The 15,184-nt window shown below is 36.7% G+C and overlaps 1 protein-coding gene across 1 annotated transcript in view; it reads left to right on the forward strand.

The window, feature by feature from the left end:
- The first annotated feature begins 1,225 nt into the window (after positions 1 to 1,225).
- The window catches only part of Zir (dedicator of cytokinesis), a 30,743-nt gene continuing 16,784 nt past the window's right edge, over positions 1,226 to 15,184 (forward strand). The window contains exons 1-16 of the mRNA XM_090116378.1: positions 1,226 to 1,409; positions 1,508 to 1,580; positions 2,106 to 2,266; positions 3,280 to 3,490; positions 4,021 to 4,226; positions 5,523 to 5,663; positions 6,130 to 6,409; positions 7,046 to 7,211; positions 7,864 to 8,042; positions 8,384 to 8,564; positions 9,557 to 9,711; positions 10,038 to 10,156; positions 10,513 to 10,666; positions 12,832 to 13,020; positions 13,541 to 13,644; positions 14,498 to 14,666. Of these exons, the coding sequence (XP_089972504.1) occupies positions 1,375 to 1,409; positions 1,508 to 1,580; positions 2,106 to 2,266; positions 3,280 to 3,490; positions 4,021 to 4,226; positions 5,523 to 5,663; positions 6,130 to 6,409; positions 7,046 to 7,211; positions 7,864 to 8,042; positions 8,384 to 8,564; positions 9,557 to 9,711; positions 10,038 to 10,156; positions 10,513 to 10,666; positions 12,832 to 13,020; positions 13,541 to 13,644; positions 14,498 to 14,666 (2,523 nt within the window). The 5' untranslated portion in view covers positions 1,226 to 1,374. The remainder of the gene's footprint in view (positions 1,410 to 1,507; positions 1,581 to 2,105; positions 2,267 to 3,279; positions 3,491 to 4,020; positions 4,227 to 5,522; positions 5,664 to 6,129; positions 6,410 to 7,045; positions 7,212 to 7,863; positions 8,043 to 8,383; positions 8,565 to 9,556; positions 9,712 to 10,037; positions 10,157 to 10,512; positions 10,667 to 12,831; positions 13,021 to 13,540; positions 13,645 to 14,497; positions 14,667 to 15,184) is intronic.

Here is a 15,184-nt window from a genome sequence, read left to right on the forward strand (position 1 = left end):
ACGTTTTGAAACTGTTTTTCCCTTTTGTTGTTGGAAAAATAAGGAAATACTTATGGAGGAAATAAATGAAAAGAAATGAGACTAACCGAATAAATGTTTTGTTTTGCGTAGCTATGTGTACTATTATGTGTAGGTAAATGGTTAAAAAATAACAACGAGCTGATGAACTAGGTTTCCTAGTAGGTACCTAATGCTATTCCTAATTCTATAAAAGCAACCTTCATTTACTTACGAAACGTATTTACCTATCTAATTTTTATCTCCTGATTCTATGATAAAGTCTGCTGATTGCATCGCCTTGCCCTGTGCAAAACTTAATTTAAAAAAAATATTAATTTACTTGAGTATCTATATAGTCTATACTATAGACTATAGATGCAGTTTTGTAATGGTAAAAGAATTTTCATGATCAGCTCTTGATCAACTGAAGATCCAAAGATTACCCTATAACCTCAGACACATACACAATACACGTGCTACCTTTTTAGAGAGTATTAAAAAGAAACGAAATTATATTATTATAAACGTTACTCACGTGCAAAATTATAACGGGATTATGAGCATTTATATAGAACGCCTAATTGAGCAATGAGCTTGAGCATGTACTAATACTACTTCTAGCACAATTTATTAGTGCCTCTACACACGGCGTAACTTGTAAGGTACATAAAAACCTTACTAACACACTAAGGTACTAAAGTTAATATAATTGTATTTCTATGTAATTAGTAATTACTACAACCTGCAAGCCAAATAAAAATTATAAATAAAATAATTAAATCGTAGGAAAGTCAAAACTGTTGTACATTAAATATTTTTTAAAGTATACTTAGGGCGTGATCAATACCGAAGCCAAAAATGTAGTTTTTAGAATTTTTGTCTGTTTGTCTTACCCAACGAATTATACTTAGGTACCTATCTAATCCATAATGAGAGTCTAGACCAGTCTAGACTCTAGAGGTAGAGTCTAGACTCCATCCTGTGATCTATCACCATGAATCAAGCCGTGATTCATAAATATTACGAATATGAGATGAAAAATAAATTAATGAATCATTATGTAATGCATTTTAATTATTACAATTTATTTTATGGTTCATGTTGCTGGATATAGTACATTAAAATAATGCAAAAGAATGCAAACGTGTGCAGACCTTTCTGTGAAAATAAATCCAAATTTCCAAACCGTTAACCGTTCCTAAACGAAAACGTCGCATACAACGTTTGAAGTGTCAACGTTTGTTTGAAACGTCAAACAAATTTAATGTTTATATTCGGAAATAAAGTTATTGAATCAGATAATTTTGATTGAAGAATAAATAATTAGTGAAAATAAGCCTGCCATTTCACCGCAAGCTTGCGTTCCCGTTTTAGATGACTCTCGGACGTAAATATCAAAATTCTTCCGGGTAAATGACTTCATAATCCTTGTATGGGTGTAACAGTTTATTGATGCATGAACCAGCCTATTATTAATAAATGGAGAATTGATTTTTACTATTTATAGGAATGCTGGGGAGTCTCGTAAGGTCTATGCTAATCAGTCGAAGGTTGGGACTCTGTCAGGGTGCTCGTCTTCAGTAAGTTGTAGGGCTACCAACAGAATTCTATGATTCATACTGACATAGAAAATACTGTTATCCCGAGTTTGTACCCGTGTAGCTATGTGCAAGCTGTTGTTTATATTTGGTTTTGTTGTATTATAAGCTCTCAATCAGCATGTTGTAATAATGTTGCTTTAATAACTGAATTAATTATTTTTACAAATGCCGATTCGAAATCGATTTTAGTACTGGGTGTAGTTATGTTCTTTTAAAATTTAATTAAAGTATTTTATAACTTATATAATTTCCCACACCAATCACGATAATTGATTATTTATCCTTATTTATGTATTCCTGTGCCTTAGACCTTTTAAATAATTAGGTATGAGATTTTCCATTCTATTTATTGATTGTTTTATTTAAGTTGATATTTCAGTTTGTGAAAGAATTTTGTGTTTTATTTATAAGTGTGATTGTGTTCTATGAATAAACTTTTCATCTATGTATAATCTATCTATCTATCAACAATATTTTACACAAAATAATTCTAAATACCCACAGATATCACTATCAGACATGATTGAACCACCGGATTACGAAGAGGTCTGCGACCGCTTGATGGGTGACCAGGACCCACTAGCATATCCGACCAATGATATAGAGCTGGTGACAGTTCCTCGGAGAATACGGACCCTAACACACATCCTGCCTGATGAAGACCTGTAAGTATCTAGAAGATAAGTTTTCTTGATGAATCAAAGCCATATAGATGTTCTATATGAATCATATCAAAAGCTATAAAAAAATATAAAAATAGTTGCTTGAACAGACATTGTTCAAGCCCATTGCCCCTTTTCCCTATATTCCTTTCACAAGAACCTTCCTTGCTTCTAATTAGCTGAATTGGTAAGGCTGTTCTTAAGTTTTACGCTTAGCAACATATTTGCCAATTCATTCACATATTGCCTTTTTTTTACACGCTTTATATTAGCTTCACCTGTATGTTTGTAACCAACTTCTTTGGGCACGATTTTGACCCACTTTAAACGGCCAGATTTCGTTCAAACTTTGTAGATTTATCGAGGACCGATGACAATACACTAATTTGATAAAATTTTCTATTTTTTTAAACTATTGCACGCCTCATAAGCGAAGCGTTGAGGTGGGTACTACTGTCACTTCGAGCAAAACATCTGATTTTTCAAACTTAAAATGTCTTTATGTATCATACATTGCACTTGTAAGATAATACATACACACACATATTAAGAAAAAACACTATTTTTAACGTTCATGATATTTTTGATGTCATTTTTGTTATTTAAACTAGTTAAAAAACAGTTTAAAAAAGTTCTGTCTTGGACGTCCGTGTGTCTGTATGTGCGGATCCTTTTTCTTGTTAACACGATAGCGACCGAAATACTTTACTAATCGAGTCTTTTTTTTTCTCTTACACTTGAGTATGCTCAGGAATAGAACCCTTTCATTTTTCAGGGTCTGATTCGATGTGGTTTAATTGTTATTAAATAAACAAAAATAATAATTAATAAATATTTATTAAAAAAAAATTATGAGGCGTGCACTTTTGGATTTTCCAAATTATTATTATTTATAAATGTAGCCTCAAATGGCAATTGTTTTTGTAAATTGTTCCAATGATTTTTGAGTTGTTCCAGTGGTCGTACCATTGTTTATTTTAATAGCATTAATATTACAATTTGCAAATATCTTATAGTTCAAAAGCGTCCATGTTCGTGCGCGACTGCGTCAGCTGCTACACATCAGACTACACAGTGGTCGAGTACAAGTATCGTTCGTACTCCGGATCCGCGTATGGCAGGGAGAGGCTAGCGGAGAGGATCGAGAGGTTACTGCAGGCTCCACCGCAAGTATATGAGGTGGACGCTGAACAATCCACGTCTACAGAGGAATTGGCTTCGCAGCAGGTTAATTGTGATGTGATAAGTTTTTTAGTAGTGGGTTGTGGTTGTGAGAGTTGATAAATTGCCTGGCAGACATCACTGCATAGTGATAAGGCTGCCCTTTGTGCTTTTTTTAAACTTATTTTTGTAACCTATATATATTTTGTTTCTTGCACAATAAAGTGTTAAATAAATAAACAAATAAATTGATTGTTTTGGTATTATGATGCATACAATATAGATAGTTTAACTGTCACAAGAGGTAGAGTAAAAATTTTAAAATTAGGCAGAATGATTTCTTGTTACTTACTTACCATGTTATTATTTTATTGAAAAGTTGAAAACTGGTCACAAGAGATAGAGTAAAATGTAATCAGGTTTCAATATTATACAGAATAGATATTTTTAACTTATTGGAAACTTAACTAAATTACAGCTTTAATAATAAAAAAATTGTATTAACTTTAGCTAATATAACAAAGTTGACCATCACTATAAGTACCTAATTATTTAATTTTTAGAATTTGATCTATACATATGTCTAATCATTTCAGCTGTCCCTCCAATTCGAGTCACAACCATCGAGCGGACGGCAATCAGTAGCCTCCATCTCATCATCATCATCATGCAACGAGACACTCACACCGCGTGGCTCTTGGGCCAGCCTCGACCTGCGCAGCTCATCATCAGACCCACTACTGCCTGACTTGTTTGAGAAGAAGCCGCAGGAACAGATCGATGCGGTTAATGAGGGCAGACGGTGAGTCATCATCATTATCATAACCACCACCATCGTCTTTGATTTAATAAATATTATTTCTATTTACCTAACAGAAGTGTTAATTATAGCCCCGGTCAGTGGACTGTATGTTCTTATATGTAGAGGCGCAGAGGTTCCCACTTGTTGATTAAAACTCGCAGCAATTTCCAAGGTGATTTATTCGGTAGTATCATACAATATTTACAATTTTTACACGTTAAGTACATTTCTTTCCAACTTAAAACTAACGGTGTGTACAATGAGCAATTAGCGTAAAGGTGGACTTCCGACCACCGCGGCTCCGGCGTCACTAACGCAGCGACAGTAACGCGGCGACAGAGCGATAGTATTATACAGTACGGAAATGTATGATGGAACGTTCGAGCGCAGCGCCACTGTCGCAGCGACAGTGTCGCCGCGTCAGTGACGCGCGGCTGTAGCGGCCGTGCAATGCTCGCGCAAGCACTGTCGCGTGGCAGGCTGCGAAAGCACGTTGTTTTTAGGTTATTATCTAGTTATTTTCGAGAGAATATCTAAAAAATGGGCGATGGAACATATTTACGGATGAGCAAGACGAGGCACTAATAAATGTAGTGTCTCAAGATGCAATTTTGTAAATTGGGTCTGCTGGGCTTCGCTCCATACTATAGTAGTAACGAAGCAATTAAAGATCATCATCCTCTTCTACTTCTTATAATATTTTTTTAATTGATCGGTTCATTCCTACTGTACCGCACAACCGTCAGGTATGGACTAATAACTGTGACTGACGCCGGAGTCGCGCTGCTCGGAAGCCAATCTGCGTCTAAGCCGCTGCGTCACTGTCGCAGCGGCTTAGACGCTGCGGCCGTTGCGATAGAGCCGCGCTGGTCGGAAGTCCACCCTAAGGGCACAATACGCCCCGCCCACTCGACCCTACTACCGCGGCTCGGTGCCGTTTTCGCAGGGTATAGCGCGCATTACGCGCATGGCGCGCTCTCCACTGCCCGTCGCTCGGCACCGCCGTCGTCCGCGTAGTCGCCGTCCGCAACAAGAAGAATTCAAATATTCTATTTTATTCAAACTCATTGGTTTAACATTACAAAACTATTATGAATTGTAATCAACTACTGTTTGAATGTAAACATAGCAATTAATCCTACCCACCAAACTTTTATTCAAGGAAATACTAATAATAATTTGACAGCATATTATTATAGAAACTTATAAATATTCCACCTCAAAATATTACCCAACTAAAATGTTCCTTTTTCCTATACAATAAGGGTTAATTTTGTATAACATTGCATATTCCAGACTAGAGAACAGGCAGTCAGACCTGCTAGGTCTCTACGCTCCATACTTGGATGAAGAAGAAGCGGTGGAACGGAGGCTGGCTGCGGAGATGCCGTGCGAGCTGATGGGGCACAGGATCCTGGTGGTGTGCCATCAGCTTAAGTGAGTTATTAAGCTTAGAAAGAATATTTAATGTCTGTTTTTTTGTAATGTAACTTTTTTTGCAACATTTTTATATTATGTTGTTGTGTGTGTTTTTATATTATGTATATATTTATGTTGTTTGCTAGTTCAAAATCAAGATTTACAATCAAGAAGAATACAACAACAAAGAAAGAAGATTACAAGAGTTCAAATCAGCTAATATAAAGCTGAATTGCTTGTAAATTTTGCAATTTATTTTTTCAATATTATCGAATTCCTTCTTTTATCGGATTTTAAACGCGATTTATTTTATACCGATATTTCTAACACTTAACAGTGCCTAATTTACCAATTATTACTATAAAAATTTCAACTTACAACAATATTGACTAACAATATTACCTAAAGGGAAAGACTATATTATAATATTACCTAAAAAATTCCAGATTAGGTCAAAAATAATCCATCAAAATTATAATTCCAGGTTAGAACTTGACGTGGAACCGCTCTTCGCGTCCATGGCACTCTACGACGCGAAAGAAAAAAAGAAGCTATCAGAAAACTTCTATTTCAACCTAAACTCGGAGTGTACAAGACAAATGCTGTCCGCGCACATTCCACACGCTGACCTTTCGACGCTGAGTCGCAGCGCTGTATTTGATATACTGAACCCGTCACCTGATATATTCCTTGTAGTACGAGTGGAAAAAGTGCTGCAAGGTGACGTGAATGAGTGCATTGAGCCTTATATCAAGGACGATAAGGTTGGTTTTTACTTGTATATTTTTGTACAAGACAAATACTCACATTCCTCACGCTGACCTTTCGACGCTGAGTCGCAGCGCTGTGTTCGATATATTGAACCCGTCGCCGGATATATTCCTAGTGGTCAGGGTTGAGAAAGTGCTCCAGGGTGATGTCAATGAGTGCATTGAACCTTATATCAAGGATGATAAGGTTGGTTATTGACTGTTTTTCTTTATGATTTGACATTTATTTGTTGTGCTAGTGGTCCTGCAGTGAAAGAGTGCACTGAGCCGTATATACAAGAAGATGAGGACGGTTTTTATTGTGCTTATTTATGTGGCTCTTTGATATACTGAACCCGTCACCTGATATATTCCTAGTAGTTAGGGTGGAGAAAGTGCTCCAGGGTGATGTTAATGAGTGCATTGAGCCTTATATTAAGGATGATAAGGTTGGTTTTTGCTTATATATTTTCTTTGTAATGCTGTTATACACACGCACATATTGAAAAGCTGTTATCCTACCCTTGATATATGTTTAACACATTATATTGATTCTATAAATTATATTTTTTTCAAATGTCTCTTTAATCTTATGTAGTACCCTCAAATATTATGAAAGTAAAAATATTTTTATTTTATTTTTTCACTCAGAACCGCGAGAAAGTCCGCGCAAGCGCACAAGCGGCTTGCAATCGCCTTGGCAAATTCCGAATGCCGCTCGCCTGGAGTGCTGTTTCTTTACTTAATATATTATCTGGCTCTAATAGCCTGGAAAGAGAGTCCGATAAGGATAGCAACTCGAATACTAATAGCTTGGGTGAGTTTACACACACACATATATACAGGTACGCATATGTGTACGCACTCACATACGCACTTACGTATGCATCATATGCATGTGCATAATATATGCAGACGTGTGTTATTAACACACGCGACCCAGACGCAAGTAGAGACATATAATACATAAATTACACGCTTGCAATCGCGAAAATTTTCGATACAATAGACATATCAGTCTATGAAATTTAACACAATTTGTGGTTTTATAATTTGTGTAATAAATTTTTCTGTAATTCACAATTATGTCCCTAACTGATAGAACTGAACATCACATACCATAAAACAAGCGGACAATGATGAATCAATTCGCTTCAATAATGTTAAGAATAGAAATAATTGATTGCGTACCTGCATTTTTCAATGAAATTTTTCATAAAAAAAAATTGGCTGTCTGTAAAGTCGGTTTACTGACGATAGTTGAACGTGACAACGTCCGATTGTGCTTCTTTGTCGCTCGTTCCGCGCTCTCGCTTGCACTTCAAGCCTTGAACGCCTCAGAGCGAGGTAACGCCGCATGAGTCATGTTTTTTCGTGCGTGCAGCCGGCTTTATCGAATTATAAGACGTTGTCACGTCAAAAACATTTCAATACTTTATACGATAAATTAAAATAATGTTTCCATCCAGACCGCAAAGCGTCATCCAGTAGTTTAGAACAGTTACGCCGTCGTGCCGGTGAAGTAGGAGGCTCGCTTACACGCAAGGGCTCAGTGGAACGACGGGCCAATCCACAGGACCATGATCTGCCAAACACGTTGGACACTTTCAAGCCCATTGTCATCACTGTTACTAGCTTTTTTAAACAGGTAATGTATTGTGTCTTTGTCAGGAAATTTTAAACTAGCAAAACTTTATGCTTTTCTTGCTTAATCCAATCGCCAATTCGCCCATCTCTTGTTACAGCAATACCTCAAGATTTGTTTCAGTTTTCAATTGATTATTTTCATCGTCAATTTCTTAAAACAGATGTATTTTAAATTGGAATTGGTCACTCAACATGTTTATATAACCTATTTGTTTATTATCTCCAGTTTTATTACATTTTTTAAACACGTTTAATATTCTTTATTACGTTTCCCTTTTTGAAAAACATGTCACTGATTCTCACACAAAAAAAAATTGACTAATATTATTTCCTCAAACATAGGAAACGGATAAACTCCGCGATGAGGATTTATACAAGTTTCTCGCTGAGATAAAGCGCCCGAGTTCAGCACCCAAGAAACTCAAGTGCATTCCTGGAACTTTGAAGATCGAGGTATCTCCGTGTCCAGAGGAAATAAAGAATGGTTTAACTCCAGAGCTGGCTAAATTAGCACCTTATGGAGGTAATATTCCAATGATATTGCTGCCTAATTTATTTTTTAATTGCTATTTGACGTACTTAAAGCAATTAGACTAGCATTTGCCTATTAAAATGTCATCAAAATAAGGGCTGTAAGAAACACGCATTTAAATTAGCCCCTTGCTTCGTAGCAGTAATGTTCAAAGTCTTTTTCTCGCAAATAAAATATTTTTACTTATTTTGTATCGCACACATAGACCAATCTACAGGTGTAGGCAGAGTTTTGCTTTGGACAATTTTTGAGCGTGATTGTGAGTCTGGTTGATTATTGTTTGTCAAAATAACAATATTTATGACACTGAAAAGTTATGAGAACATCCAAAGCTCTTTTTATAAGTAACTACGTTTCATTCGAATACGTGCCCTTTTGCGCAATTATTATTAATTTATTTTTCTAAACAATATAGAAATATTCTCAAAATACAGTCAAATATCAAAAGCTTATATTGTAATCACCAAAAATCTTGTCCTCTTCTAAAAAAAGAGGATCTTGCTGTTGTGATCTTATACATCTTTTCTATAACTTACTTCAATTTATGTATAAGCATATTAAATTTGATATTTTTGGTTTTATGGCATTCAAATGCTTTATAAATATAAATTATAAAGAATAGAAAATCTTCGATCACGAGGCGGGAATCGAACCCGCATCTTTTCACGCCAATCCGGGGCGGATACCTGACCAACTCGGCCACCCGTGATCCCGCGTCGCGATCGAATTTTGCTATTCTTTATAAATTTATAAATATACTAGCGGTCCGCCCCGGCTTCGCCCGTGGTACATGTGAAAAATAGATGTTGGCCGATTCTCAGACTTACCCGATATGCACAGAAAATTTCATAAGAATCGGTCCACCCGTTTCGGAGGAGTATGCAGACTAACATTGTGACACGAGAATTTTATATATAAGAGATTATATCTGACCTCTTATTACCTAAGCTAGACATTATCTTTCCCACCATTTTCCCCCACAGACGACAACATTCGTCCCTGCAAGGAGATCCTACCGTTCCCCATTGTGGTGCCCGCTCAGCCCCACCACCACTACAGGAGTCTACTTTACGTGTGCGTGCGTGATATTAATCTAGCTGCGTATACTTCACGGACGGGATCCGCGAGGAATATTACGGTATGGATGTAGTGTTATTTTTAATTAAATTATATCGTAAAATAAAAAATTATCTGCATTGCTTACAGAAATCTCTGCCAGGCAATCTTTATTGTGTAAAATAAAATTATTATGACAAAAAGTCGGCTCGGGAATGTAGAATCTCAACAATGGCGCTAATACTATAAAATTATAATTGAATTAAATGTTTTAAAAATAAAACTATTGGTTCATTATAGTATTCTAAATTTCGTTATTTCGACTGGGTATCTAAAATCCTTCAGCTATAAAGGACATAGTATGAAAATAGAAACAGAAAATATCATAAAATATACAACTACCCGCAGGTGCGAGTTCAACTAATGTCGGGTGAGGATCAGTCAGCTGCGTTGCCAAACATCTTCGGAAGAAGTTCCTGTCCAGAATTTAGCACTGAGGCTTATACTACTGTGCTGTATCATAACAAGTTAGTATATCTGTGTTTTTTAGCCGTAATGACTCGCTAACCTTTTTGTCATGTGTCCATAATAATTGTTTTTTCATGTCATTTCTATAACGGTTTGTATTTTTCTTATTTTGTAATCTACAATATTTATAATTATATTTGTATTTGTTGTATAAATTATCCATATTGAACCAGTTACAGCGTACAATTTAGTGTTTACTAGGTAAGATATTTTTGCATTAATTTGTAGAAGGTTCTTAATGCCTTATTATTGATATCTAATAGAAAAAAAAAACTTTTATTCTACGAAAATCTGAACAGAAAATTAAAAAAAAAAAAGAGAAGAAGCAAGTAATATTTATTTATTTTTCAACTAGAAACCCATCCCTCTACGACGAGATCAAGATCAAGCTCCCAGCGGATCTTGGTGACCAGCATCACTTGCTATTCACGTTCCTACATGTCGCGTGTCAACGGAAACCGGTCGCACCTGACCAGGAGAAGAATGTGGAAACACCTGTTGGATATACGGTAGGTTTGGGAAATTATAGTCGTTAATAAAACTTAAAAACAAAATAGGCCCCAAGTGTGAACCTTGGGGAACACCCGAAGTAGTTACAGAGGGATGCTATCCAAAACCATTTACCGTAACTTTAAGTTATTTTCAGCTTTTCGCAACTTTATAAGTATCAGAAAATGATTCAACGTATCAAATGTCTTACTAAAATGAAAAATCCATATACACTCACCGGCACGGAATCTTGGCCACTTACAATTTTGCCGATAAAAAAAGTTTGAAGTGTTTTTCACGATTTTTTTGTATGCAGATATGTTAACATATTATTCGTTTAATTTTATGGTAAGAAATCATTAAGTTTGAGAATAATCTTTTACCACTTTTTAAGAGTTACTCGAAATTTGTGATTTGTGCGGTTAAGCCGGAGTTACGAATTGTTCGTTTTAAACTTTTTTCAATATCGTTTATGCCGTTTTAAGATATTGTTATTGTTGTACTGTAGTCAATGATCATAACAAACAATAAAAAATGCCATTAACATCTGAACAACCTGCTCAGGCCATCACAATGTTAGACCAATGACTGCCGCAACATAAAGTACCTAATGTGCAGTACATACCACGTTCAGCGATGCATTATGCATGGAGAAGATACCAGGAGACTGGCAGCTACACGTGCAGACCAGGAAATGAAGGCGTGAGGTGCACATCAGCTCGAGAAGACCCGTTTATTGTTCAAGAGATACTCAGAAATGGCTTTCTGATAGTTTTTTAGATACGCCACCGGCTCTAAAACACCAGGATAATAAATATGAGTGAGCAATCAGTGAGAAGACTAATGAAGGAAGTTAATTTGAAGATTTGCAGACCAGCACGCCGTCCAGAACTCCTCAGACATCACAGAGAAGAACGGCTTCGTTTTGCACGAGAACATGAAAACTGGACCCACAGCCAGTGCGCTCGTGAGGTGTTCACAGATGACTGCTAAAGCACTTTACGAGTTTCTGATAGCCAAGAGTCAGTATAAAGGAGACGAGAAGAGAGGTTTTCACCCATCACCACACTCAAACTGCGACTTTTCATAGAGGGTCAATAATGATGTGGGGAGGTATAAGTTCCGATGCTCGCACGGAGTTAGTTATCGTAGATAATGGCTTAAATTTGATCAGATACATCGAGGAAATTCTCCAGGAACATGTTCAGCCCTATAACAGGTTTATTAGTGAAGAAAATTTGCTACTACGCACTATAACGCACGTCCGCGTGTCGTACGATGCGTATAAAAGTACCTTCAAGAGGTTATTATTGAAAAATTGGAGTGGCCAGCTCTTAGCCCGGATCTTAATCCAATAGAACACATCTGGGACATGCTTAAAAGAATCATAAAGTTCGATTCCAACCCAGCAACAATGTTAGATGAGCTTAGAAATACAGCTGGGGCCGTTCGGTACACTATAGCTCAAGCGGACATCAAAAATGTCTTCTAGAGAATGCAAGACTGGATGCAAACAGTGTTTAAGGCAAGAGAAGGAAACACCCTATATTAAAAGGTTCAATAATTTTTTTGGAAACGTTCTTTCTAATTTTTGTGCATTTTTTAAGAAATCATTTAAATTTCACAGGAAAAGCGTAAATTCTTGTTTAATTCAGATCTACGCGGTAGTACTTCTTATAAACTTCCAATTATTACTAAAAGTAAGTACAGTGTGTGTAAGTAAGTGTAAAAACATTAAAGTAACTAGTTTTGATTAAATTTTTATAGAATTTTGTAGTGGAAAAGAAATAGTATTATTTTACGCAAAAATTTGCAGTGGCCAAGATTCCGTGCCGGTGAGTGTATTTCATCTATTTCTTGATCGCTACTGAAAATATCACACAAATCATCAATGAAAATGATATCTAAGATGTTTCTAAAGTTAAACATTCGTTGTATATGCTCCTAAATGACAATATAAAAGTCAGGTAACTGCTCGACTCGTACAGGAAAACGAGCGAGCGAGATGTAATCTATTTTACGCGTGAAATTGAAAGGAATAGATTAAACGTAGCTTATTAGCTTTGCTATAATAGGATGATATATAATTTATACACACATAAAAGATTGTATGTGTAATTCTTGTAATATTCATTGCACACTAAAATCGGTTTATCGTTTTGATATGTCACTGTCTTGTGTTCAGTGGCTACCACTATGCCGCAACGGCAAGCTGTCCTGCGGCGAGCACGCACTGCCGCTAATGGCAGAAGCACCTCCAGATAACTATTCGTACATTTTCCCCGACGTGTTATTACCCGGTACACGATGGATCGATAACCACCGGCCGCTGTTCAGTGTGGCTCTAGAGGCGCACACCACTGTGCACCCGCAGGTGAGTGTGTGTGTGTGTGTGTGTGTGTGTGTGTGTGTGCGTGTGAATTGATTTTTGAAGTGAAAATTTCTTTAGCGGCGTTGAGCACTTTTTCTGTAATGGGTATAAAATCTTAAACTCGCATCAGGACACGTGGCCTGATCGAAAAAGCGTTATCATCAGGATATCAAACATGTTCAACGTTAATAATCAAGTTTTCACTTCTGCCGGCACTCCCGGAGTGCAACCCGTCTCTTTCTATTTTATACTAGCTGCGCTCCGCGGTTACACCCGCGTGGCTCCGCTTCTGTTGGTCTTAGCGTGAGGATATATAGCCTATAGCTTTCCTCGATGAATGGGCTATCTAACACCGAAAGAATTTTTCAAATCGGACCAGTAGTTCCTGAGATTAGCGTGTTCAATCAAACAAACTTCAGCTTTATAATATTAAGTAAAAGATAGAACATGTCTCCGTAAAATAGTAACTAATTTCTGTGTCATACATTAATCACCAAAATTAATCATCAAATACTTTCTTCAGGATAGCTACATAGAAAGATTCGCAATGGCGTGCGAAGCGGTGCAAGAGGGGAACATCCCTCCGCGTATCGGCTTGGCTAACATGGAGGCGGAACTTAGAGCAAGGTATGTATTTTTTTAATTATGTCGCTATTAAGTAATATTTAATTTAACTTCTATCATAGAGCGTATACGCACTATGCGGGTAGCCGCATTGCGGGTAGCCGTCCGGCTGACCGCAAGCACAATTATGTACGTAATATTCATTTCTATGCGCACTGCGATGCGGCTACCGCAGACCGCACAGTGCGCATAGAAATGAATATTACGTACATAATTGTGATTGCGGTCAGCCGGACGGCTACCCGCAATGCGGCTACCCGCATAGTGCGTATACGCTCTTACTGTTGTGTAATGTGTTGTTTACTAAAATTCGGAATATGTAAAATTCGTATTTGGCACTAAGATGTCGTCTAAATAAAGAAAACCAGTAATTTCATTATTGTTCTGTTGACTAACATTGAATTTAAACAAATTCCATAAATAATAATGCATTTCGGTGCTAAGAAAATTGTTATAATGTCAAAATAAAATTTTTGACTAGCGTAATCAATCTGATAGAACGACACTCGACAGTCCAATGTAAAATACTTAATTTTTTCATATCTCTTTGTATGGACATATTGTGATAAAATCACCTATATACCTCCTTTAACATAATTTAACTGACTTATTTTGTTAACTATACAAGAAATAATGAATATGGCAATTAAGTTCTGTATGAAGGCACTAAGAAGTCGTCTATATATGCAAAACAATTTCTACCCTTATTAAACAATCTGATAAAACTACACTCCACGGTCTTATGTGAAATATCCCGGAAATCCCACTGGAACGGAAACTATGTGGGTTTTTTTTAAAAACCAATACAGGGGAACCCAGTAACGTGGCATACTTAGTATTTTTTTATTCATTGCAGTATAACGGAGCTGCCAACAGCGAACGTGGAAGCCCTCGCACGCTACCTGCCCGTAGTAGCGGACAAGCTGCTGCAGCTGCTCGTGGCCCCGCCCTCACTCGCCGGACAGACGCTGAACATCGCGCAGGACGTGTTCACTTGCCTCGCGAACCTGTTCACTGATATCACTGTGGGTTATGATTTATAAAAAAATTCCCTAAATATTTTTATCTCTAGCTTCGCGCATCCAACTGCTTGCTAGTGTGGACATTGTGTATATGAAGACATAATTTTGGTAATCAAAAAAATGCGTCCGGAATGTTATGCGTAAGCAACTTTTTCACCCATTTTTTGGACTGATTGCACCGACCATGGGAAAGCCTGTATATTATATTTTTGTTTATTTTATTTATTTTTATTTATTTTTTAAATAAAAATAAATAAAATAAACAATTGTGTTTGTTAATAATTATTGAAGTGTGTATTTAGGCGCGTTGAGAGTAAAATACCGTCACTTCGTGTAGTAAGGCTACGATTTTGGTATCTTTGAATCTGGCCAAAAAAGTTTCACTTCTAACACGTGTGCTCGGCACACACTCTTTTTTTTTAATTGTGCATGTTTTCATTGATTTGTGAGGATATTTCAATATTTCTGAAAGTCTTCTGTCTGTCCTAAACCTTATTTATTTTCTAAAATGTCACCTGTTT

Source organism: Colias eurytheme, chromosome 2 (genome assembly GCF_061535395.1).
Source record: "Colias eurytheme isolate Ceu_HAF_F1 chromosome 2, ilColEury1 Martin Lab GWU primary, whole genome shotgun sequence".
NCBI lineage: Eukaryota > Metazoa > Arthropoda > Insecta > Lepidoptera > Pieridae > Colias > Colias eurytheme.